Here is a 15807-nt window from a genome sequence, read left to right as displayed (position 1 = left end):
CCCGGTCTCTCGCTGACCCTGTCCTCACTGAACACCCCTCATCACACTCCACCAACAGGCAGCCCCTGCTGTAGACACCTCTAATCCTCCTAGCCTCTGGGCTGCAGGGGCCAGGGCGGTGGCTGTCCAGCTGGGGCCGGCACACAGAGACACACAGCGTGGGGGGCGGGCTGAGGGGGGCGCAGCTGAAAGGCCCCGGGGAAGTAGGGGCCAGGGCACAGCCTGCCACCTGCCGTCCTCCCGGTTGGCTGAGTCTGGGTGAGATGGTCACCCCGCCCCGTTCTGTCCTTCGGTGCTTCGGGGGGAAATCTCTAAGGTGTTCGCATGCGAAATCACGGGTGGTGACTTTTCTCCAGTTTCAAGTTCACTTGAAATCAGGCAAATACTCCTCCTTGGGGGGATTCTTCCAGAATCCATCAGTCCGGCCGGCCTCTGCTGAGGACGAGAGCGGCCCTCCACGCAGACGTCCCCGGGTGACCGCAGTCGCCAGCGCCGTAAGTTATTTTAATGCAGACATCCCTTTAAACTAACCTTTCACCATCTGTTGTGCCCTCAATAAGAAATGCAAAGCAGCAGAACTCTCAGCGGCGCCATAAAAGGGAGGCGTGTGATGGAAATGCCTGTCTGCCTCCTTTGTTCACGGCCCTGCGGCCTGCCTGCCGTGTCCCCTGGTCTGGTGAATTCATTCGCACAGTATTTCTTCTTAACGCAGCGAACTGCGGGAGGGCTCGGGGAGTTCGCAGAGCTGGAGCAAAGAGCCCGCCGTGCCGCGCCCGGGTTTCAGCCGGCCTCACTGAATGGTGCCCGGAGAGTTAAGCAAATGCGGCCCAGTGGTCAAAACGTAATGAGATTTCTCTGCAAAAAAATAAAATCTCTTAAATGTGTGGTGGGTTCTTTTCAGCAGTTCCATAATTAAATTTCCCTGTGAAAGATGGGCCCAGAGAGTGTAGGGGGAGCTGCTTGGCAGCGAGTCATCCGCCCGCCCAGGCCCCTGTCCCCAGGACCACAGCCCCGGCTCACCCGCCCCCCTCCTCCCAGTGCACAGTGGCCTGTGTCTCGTGGGGGCCCACTGTGTGCTCCCAGCGCCCTGCTCCACACCTGCAGTCAGATGAGCCTCTGAACTCACCAACCCTTCTAGAACCTTCCGCACTCCCGGAAGGTAGGACTGGTCTCTCCCAAGCAGCGAGCCTTGACTATTTACATGAATCCCTCAGTTCCCATCTCTCCGCACAGAGCTTGGGCTCCTTTAAGCTGCTCTCCAGGCACCCAGGGGCCAGCCCAGCCCTGGCGGCCGAGGACGGGCCTTCCTTTCCCTGGCCTAGACTTGCTGGCTTTCGCCCCGTTTCCCTGGTGGCCAAATCTTCTTGATGCAAACTCTCCGTGGGAGGAAAGCAGACAGATCTCAGCCACAGAGGTCCTCCTTTCTGTGCACCGACCCCCCGGGGACAGAACCAGGTCTCCAGAAATCTCCTCAGCTTGGAGGTCGTCTGCCTGAGTCCCCGCCCGGCTGCCTGACCAGGGCTGGTCGGGGCAGCCATTCTGTCTGGAGGGCACTACCTGGTGGGCAGTGAGAGGCGGGGGAGAAAGGAGGGCTGGAGCCTTGTCCCGGGATGCCAGCGCCATGAGTGAGACAGCCAGGCAGGAGGCGGAGGCCAGGACCCAGCACATCACCTCCAATGGGAGGAGGCAGGGATGGCTCTGCTGACGTGAGAAAAGCCAAGTTCAAGGGTTTCTATGGCCAAGGGGACAGCACAGGGGTGGCTTCTGTGCCCAGACCGTGGCCTGAAGCCCGGTTTGATGGGCGCTATTCGGGGCAGAGCCAGGGAGAGAACCCTGCCGGACAGTGGAGTGAGGGGGTCAGAGAGGGAAGCCCTGAGCCAAGACGCTGCTCTCCAGCTGTGTGTGCACGTGGCCTGTGTGTGTACGGGAGTGTGTGTGCGCACGAGCGAGTACACACGTGCACATGAGGAGACCGCGGCCGGCTCGCACTGACTGACCCGACACCCGCTCAGGGGAAGCCTGCGCCCCCTCCTGTAGGGAATGGGCATTTCCTGTTTCCCGTCCTGCTGCGAGGGAGCCGCTCTTAAACACGCAGGGGCAGCTGGCGTCCTTGCCCCCAACTCATGTCCGCAGGGGGCTGGGGGCCCCTTGCGTCACCGGTACATGCTGGCTCGGGAAAGAAGTTCCTGAAGAAGTTTCTGAGCCAGGAGTTTTTTTGGGGGGTGGGGGGATGTTTTTTGGCACGAGCTCAGCTGGCAGGGATGGTCCTCGTCGGGGCGCTCATCAGGGAGCCTCAGGGACCTTGTCTGTGACAGTCACCATGCTGCAGGAGAAAGTGGCGCCAGAAAACTCAGTCCCTTTGAAGTCGGGACATTGTCGACCTACGTGCAGAGAGAACATCGACACCCCTGCAGCTGCTTTGCTGGTGCCTCTCCTGGGGACTCTCACGTTGGACACGGTGCCCCCTCCGCCCCCACTCGACGAGGGCCTCGTGCTCGACAGTTGAGTCCCACTTGCTGCCACGCCCACATCTGAACGGCGGTCACTCGCACTGTCTTACTTGCGTTCTCAGCGTCTGGGAGGACACAGGAGACCGGGAGGGAGGGTGGCGTTCCTCTCGAGCACACTGCTCCGGAAAACTTCCCAGCAACCCCTGGGGACGCTCACGGGAGCCTGCAGCGCCTCCCGCAGGAATTTCCCAAAGCACAGTGGTCTCTGCGGGTTCGCGACTTTTTTCTCGAGATCGAAATTTCGTATTTTCTCCAAAAAATCAGCTTTATTAAGATTTCCAACTGAGTTACCAATGGATATAAAGAGTAAAATGTGAAGAAAACCATTTCCCTGGTCAGGCGGCTCCGCTGGTTGGCGGTTGTGGGTTCAATCCCTGGTGGGGCGCGTGGCAGGCAACCAGTCCGTGTTTATCTCATCAACAGACAAATCCTTGGATGAGGAATTTGTTTTAAAGACAAAGAAAAGAAAACTCTCATTTTATTTTGCTCTTAAACTTGCCACAGGCGCCTCTGTTTTCTTGAGGATTTTCTCCCCTAATGCAGCTCTTGAATCTGTCCGTTTCTCCACACCTGTCTTTCTGGGCAGCCCAGGGTTCCCTGCGTCCTGCCGTAGGACACCGGTCCTTCCGGGCACAGTGCTCGGCGCTCTCATTCTGTTTTAAGAACAGAGTTCTGTTCTAATTCTGTTGGGTCCCCAACACTCGGACCGCCCAGTTCCCCGTCACGCAGCCTCTGGACGAAGGCCACGGGTCTCTTTGTCGTCACCGTTTTTTAACGGCCGCTAAATGCTGTTTTGATTCCTACTTCACTGCAGGGTTATTTCAGAATGTTTTTAAATTCCTAAACGCCTTTAAGCGGTAGCATTAAGTTTTAATTGCATTATTCCAGTAAGAGGTGCTGCTCAGTTTCGCTTGGTGGAGTCTTTCTGAGGTTTCCATCGTGGTCTGTTTCATTCTAACATGTGATCACGGTCCCCTGGCTTTGATTCCAAGTTGCTTTTTTTCCCATCCTCACCCGAGGATCTACCTACTGATTTTAGAGAAGAAGAAGAGAGAGGGAGAGAAACATCAATTAGTTCCCTCCCGTATGTGCCCTGACTGGGGATCGAACCTGCAACCGTGTGGTATTCAGCTGCTCCAACCAATCGAGCCACCCAACTAGGACTAACGTTGTGTTTTCCAAAGGCCTGTCCCTGGTGAATAACAGTCTGTGAAGCCGACCCTCTCGGGGATGCCTCTCAAATCTCTGCAGCTTCCTCGCACGTCCCCTCGCTTGGGGAGGCCTGTGACCCTCCTCAGCGTCCGTGATGTGGCTCCATCCTGCCACCCCACCCCCCACCATCGAGGGCTTTGGCTTCCTCCAAACCAAAGACGTTCATCTCCTTCCTCCCACGGGGTCCTCTGTTGGTCCCCAAAGACCTGTGCTCACCCCATCACCTGGTCAGCAGGGACATGCTACGTGGGCTTCACCAGCCCGCACCCTACCCCCAACACCCCACGGACGAGTGAACGGCCCTCCCTGCCCCCCACCCCATTCCTGACCTCTCCTCCGTGGGTCCCCGTCTGCACCAGCTCTCCTGGTACTCGGGACCCAGGTCACCGGTGTTCCATTGTTTCTTCAAGGAGACACAGTTTCTGTGAAAATGATGCTGATGTTTATGTTTAGCATGTGACATTGTCAGCGTCACACGTCTGTGTCCACAGGCTGGTCCCGCGTCATTTCTGTCACAGCCCATTCTTGAGGTCGCCGCAGTGGGTTGCCTCTCAGGGACTGACTCCCCCCACCTTCCAGGGTCTCGGCCCAGGAGCAAGACAACGGGCTCTTTTCTCTGTCTTTGCACGCCCGAGCTCATCCATGACTTTCCGTGTGGATGAGAACTCAGGGAGTAAATAAATGTGTTGGGTCCCCACCTTTTCCCCCCTCAAAACCCCGTAGTGGCTGCTGTTTTCTCGCCCTTGCATGTTCTGAGGTTTGATGGGCATTGGGGGCATCGCATGAGGGCCTGGGACGTCCTGTGTCCCTGCCGTGCATCCCCTGCTCCCCACAGAGCCTTTCACGTGGAAAGTGGTGTCCTGGGGGGCACTCAGCAAGGCCCCTGGTGATGGGCAGTGCAGTGAAGCACCAGCGGAGGCCCCAGTTGTGCAGGAAAGAAGGGCAGGAGTGTGGTCCAGGACTCACGGCCCGCTCCACTGCTGGCTGACTCCCTCCTCCCTCGCCCTCCCCCAGATCCGGTCAGACAAGGACAACGACATCCCCATCCGCTACAGTGTCACCGGCGTGGGCGCTGACCAGCCCCCCATGGAGGTCTTCAGCATCGACTCCATGTCCGGGCGGATGTACGTCACCCGGCCCATGGACCGCGAGGAGCGGGCCTCCTACCACGTGAGTACCTCCACCCAGGGCCTCACTGTGCAGGGAACTCACTGCTGAGCCAGTGCCGGGCTGCGAGAAAGGAGGCCACCTAGTGCCCACGGTGCTGACACCGCTCCCAGGTCCCTCACTCGGGGTCAGGGTGGACCCGAGAACTCAAACTGTACCTCCTTCCCAGGCGAGGGAGCACTGGAGAGTGGCAGCCTAGGAGGTCTCAGTCCCAGCCACTCGTGGGCCCTGTGGGGGGGCCGTGTGGCGGCTGCGCACTCAGGCCCATGGGCTCCAGCTCTAGAACACGTCCCCGCGGCCCTCCCACCCTCCTGCTGTCCCTCTGAGCTGTGTGTGGGGAGGAAACAGAGGGAGAAAGTGAAGGTAAGGGGCTTACTTAAAGGGCCACCCCCTCCTTTCCTCGGGGTCCTGGCTGACAGGGCTGTGGCGGCAAAGGGGAGGGGGCCCGAGGCACCGGGAAAGCCAAGGCCACTCATCCTCACACTCTGGGGGCACCCACCATACGGGCCGGGGCCCCCCAGGCTCTGCTCCCCGTCTGCAGGACGAGGGCAGGCACAGGCTGGAGGTGCAGGGCTGCAGCCTGAAGTAGGGCCAGGCGAGACCTGGGCACCCGGCTCTCTGGCCTTGTTCTCCCCACCCTCCACCTCAGCCCAGGCCCTTGTAGATCGCTTGGTTCCAGGTCTGCAGGGATGGGGATGCTCAGCCTGTCGTGGGCTCCTGTGAACACCCATTGAATGAGTGAGGAGAGAGGAAGCAGGGGAGAAAAGGCCTGCCCCCCTCCCCAAACAACAGTGACTCCAGGTCTCTGCACAGCACCCCCCCACACACACACACAAACGCAGCATCTGCATCATCGTCTACCGGGCAGGGGCCCGCTGTCCCTGAATGGCCAATGGCCTCCACAGTCTCACCAGCATCCGAGCTCTCCGGCCCTGCCCGGCCCCCCAAGGAGGCCACTTGCCGACCAAGTGTGCCTTGCTCGAGATTAGACTGACTCGGGTTTAGTTGTCATGGCTGCAGAGAAAGCTCCCTCCTCCTCATCCCCACCCTGCCCCCACCCCACCATGCCTTACCACGACTAGACTCTGCTGTCTGGCTGGAAGGTTGAGGCTTTGGGAGCTGACGTCTGTCTGGCAGGGGTCGGAGACTTCCTGACAAGTGCTCCGCCCACCGCGAGCTGCACGGCCGGTGCACGCCCGTCAGCAGTGTCCAGCCAGCCTGGCTCCCAGAACGGGCTGTGTGCTCGCCAGCACGTGGGCACGGCACGGCTCGAGGTCGAGTCCACTCCCCTGTCTGCCCACAGATCCGTGTAGACTGACATAGGGGGACAGGAGAGAGACAGAGACGCAGAGACTGAGGTGTGCAGGCACACGGGGGAGCTTTGACCCGCAGACGGCGAGTCAGTCTCACGGGATCTCCCTGTGGGGCGCCCAGGCCAGCCCTCCCAGCCCTCATGGGGCGTCCCGACACCTATCTTCCCATCTAAGATTTTTCCATCACGGCAAAGCCAGGGCTGTCAGCCTGCCGGTCAGGCGGGCACCTGAGCCGTGCAGAATCCTGTCTGGGGAGGACCCGGCCCCAGCACCTGCTGGCTGCAGCATAGCTCCTGGGAGAACCCAGGCTGAGGGGAAAGGCCTCTTTCATTTTACTTTAATTACTTGTTGGAAACCTTGAACCCAGAACTCACTTTTGGAGTTTCTAGGTAACTTTCTCCTCGGCCATTCTCACCAAAGGTGGTGCTGGGCTTCCCACGACTCCCTGGAAAGGGTCCTTGGACCCAGGCCACCTGCTGGCCGCCCCTTCATCAGGGCTCAACCCAAACGTCACCTCCTCCAGGAAGCCTGCCTGGCCTCCTCCCAATCCCAGAGAGTGGCCACCCTGTACCCAGGTCATGTCTGGCTTCTCTTCTTTGGTGTCCATCTCCCTCTGGAGGAGGGGCCCCAGGCCAGGCCCCTCTGTCCCACTGAGCGGTGATCACATGTGGGCCCTGGGTGGGTACTGAGTGAACAATAATTCAGGGTGGGGGGATTAATGAATTAATTAATATAAAAGTCCAAAATTAAGGGGAAGCAGCCTGTCTGCACCCCTCCAGCCTAAGTTCAGAGTATCTTTGCTTTGTACCTTGAAGATGGTCCCATGTGAGTTGCCGGAGCCCCTTCTCTGCAAAGCAGGGGGCTGCCGTTCTGTTTCCTCGTGGTGTCCCAAGAACAGATAAGCCCAGGAGTGAAAGACCAACAGGGTGGACTCATGGCAAACCCCCGAGTTAACCTTAGCCCCATACAAGTTCAAGACCCCCAGGGTCTGGGTCTGCCCCAGGTCTGACCTCTCAGGAATAGGAGTGAAGCCCAGAGTGGCCCCGGTGGCTTTTCTGCGGGCACTGTAGGTGGACGGGCACCTGGTTGTCAGAGTGCAGGGACTAGTCCAAGCAGGCCTGGGGGTCCCCGTGGCACCAGCCTCGGGGCCTCCGGTCAGCCCACTGTTCCTGCACGTCACGACCTCCCCCTTTCCTGCAGAGGAGAGAACCGAGGCCCAGAGAAGCTTCATGACACGTTCCCAGCCCACACACGCCCACCCGGCCCATCCCTTAGGGGTCCAGAGCTGTTCTGTCCTGCCCCCACGAGGTGGCCTGTTAGGAGCATCCCCAGAGGGGGTGGCACCGGCCCTGACCAGCTGCGTGGCTTGCAGCTCCGGGCCCACGCGGTGGACATGAACGGCAACAAGGTGGAGAACCCCATCGACCTGTACATCTACGTCATCGACATGAACGACAACCGGCCCGAGTTCCTCAACCAGGTCTACAACGGCTCCGTGGACGAGGGCTCCAAGCCAGGTGAGCCCCAGCCCAGCCCCACCCGGTGATGAGTCCACTTACTGGGGGTCCACTGGGGGCCCCCCACATGTAGGCGCTGCACTGGGGAGCAGGTCCTTTGTGGCCCTGACAGGGACATGGACAGAAGATGGGCCAGATCTAGTGTACGGCCATCGCAGTGATGATGCGGCTCAGACAGGACCCTCCACCCCAACACAGAGGCGACCTGTAGGCTGAGAGCGAAAGTGTCAGAGGACCAGGGCACGGAGAAGGGCTGGGGCCGGAGTGCCCGCTGAAAGGCAGGCTGTGGAAGGAGAGGCCCTTCCCTCGCCCCTTCGGCAAAGTCAGGGCTCAAGGCCCAACGGGGCAACGTGAGCGGCCAGGCCCCGCGGTGCAGGTGGGGGTCGGCATCCCTCGCCGATGCTGGAACCTTGGCCCCCAGACCAGCTGCATCACCTGCGGACAGGTGGCCGACACGGAGTCCTGCCGCCCAGACCCGCTGATGCAGACTCTCTGCAGGTGGGGCCCCGCTCGGTCGGACAAGCCGCCCAGGTGATCTCCGTGGGCACCCAGGAGAAGCACAGCCCCACACTGCTGTCTCCTGAGGGGGGGGGGGGCTGTCCTGGGACGAACGTCCAGCTTGGGCTGAACAGGGGAGCTGGGCCATGTGTCAGGGACCTGGGGCCACCAGAAGCAGCCATTGACATACAGGACGCTGGCTTTCCCTTGAGATTCAGCGGAACCACGAGCTTTCGCACAGACAAGCGGGCCCCCCCCCCGCCACACCTGGAGCGTGATCACAGTAAAACTGTGTCCTGCGGGCGGGGGCTTTGCCGTCCAGGGAGCGCTGGTCCCAGGAGGCCTTCCGGCTCCGGCCTGCGGGGACGAGCACACTGAGGAGGGAGAGAGCAGAATGCGGGGCACAGGCCAGCCTCCCCAACCGCCCCCACTCCCGCCGGCCCTGCGGGAGGTTAGCCGCGTCCCTGTCTGGGGCAGCAAGGACGAACATTTATCATCACTCCAGTGCCGGCGGTGGTTGTCATAGTTCTGTCTCCGGGGCTGTTACTTCAAACAAGGTGAATTGTGTTTTCGATTGATTGTCTCAGGATCACGAGCCAAGGGCCGGCCTAGTGCCGGCAAAGCGAGAGGGATGTGACATTATTTCTGCCAGAGCCTTGGATGACCGGTCCCCGCAGCCCCTCAAGGGGCAAGGACAGGTGGCAGGCGGGCAGATTAGCTGCAGGCAGTCAAAGAAAATGAATGAGACCTGCCATCAGCCGCCCCCTGGGCTTGGGGCGGGGGGGTTCTTGTTCGCAGGGGCAGCGGGGCCTCTCTCCTTGAGACCCAGGACGCTCCATAAAGGTGTCCGGATTTTCTACCGAAGATGAAACCTCCCTGGTGTCATTTTAAAACAAACCGACAGAGAAAGTCGGCCCCGCAATATTTCTGGCTTACTTACTAGCGGGGCACAAACAGCAAACCGCCGTGTCTGCTCCCAGAAACCCGGAGGAGCCGGCAGCCTGGAGAGGGATGGGTCCCCAGCACCTGCCCCACAGCGCCCTTCACAGGGTGGCCAAGGTCTGGCTGGGCCAGCGGCTGGCGCTCCTACTGGGATGGGCCCTCTTCTCCCACACACTCCTGTGCCCTTCCAGGACTGTGCTGGGACTAAATGTGACTGATACTTGGAGCCCACGGGGACCCCAGAGCCTGTCTCAGGTCCCAGAACCACCCTCAGAGGCAAGCACGGCACCCCCTCTTTGTGTGACACTGCCTCGGACCCAGCTCAAGGTCCTCGACCGCTCTGGCAAGGGTGCGGGGGACATCTGTACAGGGCACACATGGCCTCTGGAGGCAGGAGGCCCCAGGGGCTGAAAACTGTCCCCATCTCTTCCCTCTCGTCGTAAGTGACAGTGGCAGGCCCCCCCAGACCTCTCTGGGAAGGAATTGCAGAAACGGCAAAGGGACCACACACTCTCGGGGCTGGGGCCCTGCTCCGGGGTGTCGGCTGCGGGTCGGGCTGGCTTCTCCCCCTCGGGCCCACAGTGCCCACTGGCCCCAAGCTGGTCCCACACTGGTATGTTGCCAGGGGTGGACCCTGAGCCCCTAGGGGACTGGCACTGAGGCACAGAGCCACCTCACGCAGGGCCAGGTGTCCCTGTCAGAAGCAGCAGCCCCTTGGAGCCTGCCTATCTGCCGCAGCATGGCCGTCCTCCAGGGTGCCAGCCCATCTTCAAAGGACCGCCTGCTGCTCCTTCGAATGTGCTCTCCTGGAGAAGACAGATTGAAAAGAGCCGCCTCTGTGCCCCTGTCCTGAAGCACAGGGTCACCAGGGCCCCATCTGCCTGCCCACCTGGGTGCCATCAGGCAGGAAGAGGGAGGAGAGAAGGCAGTGTGTAGCCTGGGTGGCTTCCCCAGAAAAAGCACATACTGTGAGAGAGAGCGCCTTTTTCCAGGAAGGAAAATCATGAGCCTCGCCTCGAGGAGCCCATCGCCCACTTAAGGAACCCAGAAATCTGTGTGCTAATGTAAATGTATATATAGAAACGTAGCCCCTTTAAAATGGAGCTGGAGCTGCTGTCCCAGGCGAGCCACTTTGCACATCTTAGGCCTCAAAGCTTTGGATGTTAAAACAGCAAAAATACTTATTTGTTTGTTTGTTTGTTTGTTTGTTTATATTTATATGTATTATACGTATTTAAGTATATATAGAAATATATATTTATATTCACACACACACACACACACACACCCTGGCTGGTGTGGCTCAGTGGATTGAGCACTGGCCTGAGAACCAAAAGGTCACCAGTTCGATTCCCCATCAGGGCTTATGCCTGGGTTGCAGGGCTGGGTCCCCAGTAGGGGGCGTGCGAGAGGCAGCCAATCTATGTGTCCCTCCCACACCAACGTTTCTCTCTGTCTCTTTCTCCCTCCCTTTCCCTCTCTTTCTAAAAAAAAGAAAAATGAAAAGGCAAAATAACCTTTGGACTGGGCCAAGGGCAACACTGCATCCCAGACAACTGTGTGCAAAGACAACAAGAAACACATTGTAACTACCGGGCTGGAAATTAAAAGCGTTGTTTAGGATCGGCATCACCGTGTTGCCTTTTCTGCCCCTACGGCAGCGCCTTCCCATCAGGGACGGAACCGTCCCCTCCTTTCCTCGTAAACACCCCTGGCCTTCTCTCCTCCTCCGAACTCTTCAGGCTTCTGCCTGAACGAGTTGATCCCAAACGAGCTCCTCCTGCTCTCGAAGCGCACGTGCGGCCGCTCGCGGTGAAAGGCTGTCCTCTCTCCAGGTGAGCACGGGCTGCGTGCTAACGAACAGCCTGGTGCACTCTGGGGCAGAGGCAGAGACGCCAAGGTCCCGGGAATGGACTGTCTTTCGGGCCTCAGGGCCTTTGCATGTGCCCTGTCCTAGACCCAACATCCTCCCTGCGTCTCTGTGCCACAGCCCCTTCTCCTCCTTCAGCTCCCCTGTGATTCCTGTAAAGACGGCGCCCCGCCACCCTCCCCAGGGGCACCCATGCCCTTGAAGTTGTCCGTTAATGCTCTACCAGTTGTTAGTTCTCAGTCACGGTGTTGCCAGTTTCTACCACTCCTTTCCCACCCCCATTTCCCCGGGCTGGGCAGAGACATGTCTGTTTTCTTCACCACTGTGTACTGAGCGGGGGAGGTTTTCAGTGAAGGCCCACCCTCCGCCCAGCCCCATGGGAGCCCTGGAGCGTCAGGGCCACCTGAGAACACGGAGTAGCACTCCTGAGTGGTACCCGGTTCACAGCACACCTGGAGCCCACTGCTCAGCTGGCAGCTCTGCGGGGCCTCCAGTAGGGCCCGCCCCGCACAGAGGGAGGCAGGCTGCAGCATTCTGCATGGGCCGGGCATTGGTCCTACCGACTCCCTGAGTCACACGCCTCCTGCCACACGATGCAGCAGCCTGCTGTCCCAGGGCTCAGGGCCCACCTCAGGGCCGGTCCTCCCAACTAGACCAGCCCTTCGTCCTGCCCGGGGCCCAACCCTTCTGCAGCCAGGAATCGGAATGGCTGCCTCCCCTCCCCCACCCAGCCCAGCCCAGCCCCCGAGAACAGATGCTTCCATACTCCTTTTCAGAAAGGCTCTAAGAAAAATTCCTGTTTCCCTCCCCCCAGGTAACTGTGTGAGGGCTGGTCTGATAAATTTTGAAATTAATGTCACTTTGAAACATTAAATAGCAGAGAAACCTGGAAGTGGGGAATGAAGTCAAAGAAACCTTCACCTGTAAAACACGGGCCCGCGTTTAAAGAGATCGTCCCATCAGTGGGGCTGTGTCTTTATTTTATCTCCACCCAGGCGGAGGGCCCCCCAGGTGAGCGCCGCCGACTGACCAGCAGATGGCGCAGATACTTGAAAGTCATCTGAATATTAAGAATTTAAATCTTTGGCCTCAGTGGTTTGAGCAGAAAGCCAATTATGGGGCTGAATTAGTTTTCAAATTAAACTGCAATTTAAGACTGGTGAGATTAATCCTTTAAGGCACCCGGCGGCGTGCGCACCTGACCTCCCCGCAGGGCCCGCCCAGCCTTCCCTGGGTCCTGTCAGCCCAATTAATAAAGCAATGTCCGGCAGCGGTGTCCCTCCGCAGGTGAGCGGACAGTCCCGACATGCTGTCTCGTTTGCTAAGAAAAATTCAAGCCTGCCTCTCTCCTGCGCAGAGAGGCCTTGGAGGGCAGCTGCCTCCTGCTTCTCCAGCCCAGGTGACGGGGCGTGGTGCCCCGGGTGAGCTCGCCGCAGTGTGACCGAACTGGATTATGAAGAGTACGTCATTTGGCTTTAAAAATCAAATTTCTGCCCTGGCTGGTGTGGATTGAGCCCTGGCCTGCGAACTAAAGGGTCTCCAGTTCGATTCCCAATCAGGCGCATGCCTGGATTGCAGACCAGGTCCCCAGTAGGGGGCGCGTGGGAGGCAACCACACATTGATATGTCTCCCCCTCTCTTCCTCCCTCCCCGTGTCTAAAAATAAATAAATAAAATCATTTTTAAAATAATAAAAATACAATTTCTGAGCTTAGCCAAGAAGGTGGATGCCCAGATCTAACACAATTTTGTAATGAGGCAGAAACTGACGGGCGGGTCTGTTGCCAGCCCGTCGGTCTGCACCCTCCGCGCCAAGCAGAGGCCACAAGCGGCAGGGTGGGGTGCAGACCCCCCGGCAGGGCGGAGAGCAGGAACCCTACACCGTCCATCCTGGGCAAGAAGCCAGCGGGAGAGGAGGGCAGAGACTGAACTGCAGGCACCTGCACACACTCTGTGGGCAGAACTTCCTCTCAGGAGCCAGGAAATTTCACTTGAGCCCAGGATTTTGACGCTTTGGGAGAGCTCCCCCTGGAAACTCTTAATTTCCTGGTTTGCCAATCAGGGGCCATGTTGGAAACAGGGGTTTCTTGTCAAGCAGCTCATGACCCAGTTGAGGCCCAGCTGAACTGAGGTTTCCACGTGCTTAGAACCCCTCCCGCTCCACCACCCCCCACTCTCCCCATCGGCCGGGCAGAGGCAGAGGGAGGCAGAGAGCAAGCTGGAGGAGTTTGTGTGGCCTTAATTCAAAGTCATTACCATCTTGGCTCAATGAGGAACTAAGGTGATCGGACTCTGGCCCTCCTGTGGGGCGGGGCGGGGCTGCAGGGAGGTGGACCCCAGGACCCTCGGCAGGCAGCACAAAGAGAGGGTGTCGTTGCTCATCTCCAATCTGACAGATTCCTTTATTTTTAACCAAAAAGCCAGCAGAGATTTCGGACCCCTGATCAGTATTTATTAGTGCTCCATTAATAAGCCGTGACCCCACAGTGGAAGGCCCCCCCTCGTGTTCAACACTGGGACTTCCCAGCTGAGGAACAACAGTTTGGAAGATGGGGGTCCCGCGCACCAGCACGCCCCTCCCAGTCCCACCAGAGCCTCCTAAGGCGGGGAAGAGCAGACACTGCAGGACCTGCCAGGGCTGCTGTCACACAGGCGGGGTGCCAGGGTCCCCTGCAGGCCTCGGTCCCAGTGCGTGGATGGGGAGACTGAGGCACTGACTGAGGGAGGGCGTGGGCCACTCACCCAGCCCCTGGTTCTGAAATGAAGATGCTCACTCGCCCCACATGCACCCCGAATTCACCCCTCTGACTCACTACGTCCCACATGTCCAGCCTCCCTGCTGAGGGCTCTTCCAGTCTGTTCCCCACGAGTCTCCTCAAGAGACAGCATCAGCACACGCCGTCCGCACACCCAGGCCGGGACACGCATCAGTGCTCACTGTCCACACAGCCAGCCTGGGCCCTGGCCTGGCCTTGCTTTTCACTGTGTGCCCTTGAGTTCCCACCACACTCCGCTGCACTTGGGACCAGCTGAGCCTCAGCAAACGCCCGGGGTGGGCCAGGAGAGAGGGCACGGGCTCCAGCCGGGACCCACTGCCCCGGCTCCATGTGCTTCTCTCTGGAGCCCGGCCCTGCCCTGCTGGGAAAGGACAGTGTCAGGGCAGCTGGCCTCCAAGCAGCCCTGAGCTCTGGAAGGACCTCCAGGGTTCCCTGGGGGGGCGGGGGAGGGGGCGGGCGGGCTCTCTGGGGCGCCCTCCGATGGTGGGCGGCACCAGCACAGGCATGGGGAAGTATGTGCCTGGCCCTGGGCCCCAGAGGAGTCTGCAATGGACTGGCGATGGTGAACGGGCAGGGGCAGGCATGCATGGCTCCCATTCAAGCCTCTCTCTCTCTCTCGTCCAGGCACCTACGTGATGACCATCACCGCCAACGACGCCGACGACAGCGCCACGGCCAATGGGATGGTGCGGTACCGCATTCTGACGCAGAGCCCACAGAGCCCCTCCCAGAACATGTTCACCATCAACAGTGAGACGGGGGACATCGTGACGGTGGCAGCCGGCCTGGACCGGGAGGTGAGGTGGGCGCCGTGGGCTGGGGGAGGCTGGGCCCCCAGTCCAGGAGGGACATCGGAGCTCTGCAGGGGGCCGGTCACAGTGGCACCGGGTGGCAGGCGCATCTGCATCCTGTCGTGCCCAGGGCAGGGGGGCGGGGCACAACGCGGCAAAGCAGGTGCTGAATTCACCCCCAGCCACACCCCTGAGCGGTCCCCACGTGAGGTGACCTGCTGGCGTGTGTGGTTGGGGTGGTGGTGGGGACCCCAAAGGCCCAGAGCCTAGGTCTCAGGCTCGCTACCTGCCAGGCTGTGGGTGCCGCCGGCCCCATCCTGGGAAGCACCAGGTGCCACACCCAGGGGATTGGGCCAGGCAGCCACAGGAAGGTAGTTTGTGCAGCCTCGTGGCTCAGCAGGAGGCAGGCAGCCCGGGGTCAGCACAGGTTCGGGACTCGGCAGCCAAGCAGGGTCCTCATTGGCTGTCAGCGTGGGCATGTCAGACAACATCGCAGTGCTCAGGACGCCTCGGCAGGGGTGGAGCGGCAGGCCTAGGATGACAAAGATGGTGGGTGGGGTGGAGCACACTGTGGGGTGGGAAGCTGGGCTCAGCGGGGGGCCTTGGGCAGTCCGGGCTCCTTCCTCTTGTGCACTGGAGGCCCGGCCAGGCCCCCCACCCTCCCAGTGACCACAGGGCAGTGCTGCTCAGCCAGACGAGGAGCTGTCCCTGCCAGCTTCTAGAAGCCTGCCGCCACCATGGGCTGGGGAAGCATCCGTAACTGCGCTGCCAGGGGAGGCCCCCATGAGGTCCTCACAGACATTAGCAAACCCGTCCCAGTCTCCCCCACCTGGGGTGGCCTGAGGCCCCAAGGAGGGAGGGCACCCCTTCAGGCTGTCACCTCACCTGCGTGCTCCCTCCCTTTGCGGGGAACAGCGTGGTCTGACGGGGCCTGTGTGTGTGTCTGGGCTCACAGGCCCCTCCGCAGGAGTTGCTGGGGAGCCCTGCTGGCTCACAGGCACCCCACCTAGGGCAGGCGGGGGGGGGGGGGGGGGGGGGGGGAATGGGGAGGGCAGGGGCACAGGGCGAGGTGGAGAGGCTGTGCCTCCTCAGCTGGTGACCCCACTGCCTCACCTCAGACCCTCGGAGCCTCATCCACCCCTGGTCTCCTCACTGCCCCACCCCCCCACCGCAGACCTTGGCGCCCACCCAGCAGGGACACGGGGAGACT

At 60.3% G+C, this 15807-nt stretch overlaps 1 protein-coding gene across 1 annotated transcript in view; it reads left to right on the top strand.

The window, feature by feature from the left end:
* Nucleotides 1-15807, top strand: part of CDH4 (cadherin 4) — a 264321-nt gene that overhangs the window by 226472 nt on the left and 22042 nt on the right. Inside the window, exons 5-7 of the mRNA XM_053927435.2 lie at nucleotides 4737-4892; nucleotides 7575-7719; nucleotides 14431-14603. Of these exons, the coding sequence (XP_053783410.1) occupies nucleotides 4737-4892; nucleotides 7575-7719; nucleotides 14431-14603 (474 nt within the window). The remainder of the gene's footprint in view (nucleotides 1-4736; nucleotides 4893-7574; nucleotides 7720-14430; nucleotides 14604-15807) is intronic.

This window comes from Desmodus rotundus, chromosome 6 (genome assembly GCF_022682495.2).
Source record: "Desmodus rotundus isolate HL8 chromosome 6, HLdesRot8A.1, whole genome shotgun sequence".
Classification (NCBI taxonomy): Eukaryota; Metazoa; Chordata; class Mammalia; order Chiroptera; family Phyllostomidae; genus Desmodus; species Desmodus rotundus.
The sequence above is the reverse complement of the archived record's forward strand: the minus strand, read 5'-3'. Positions and strand labels throughout refer to the sequence as shown.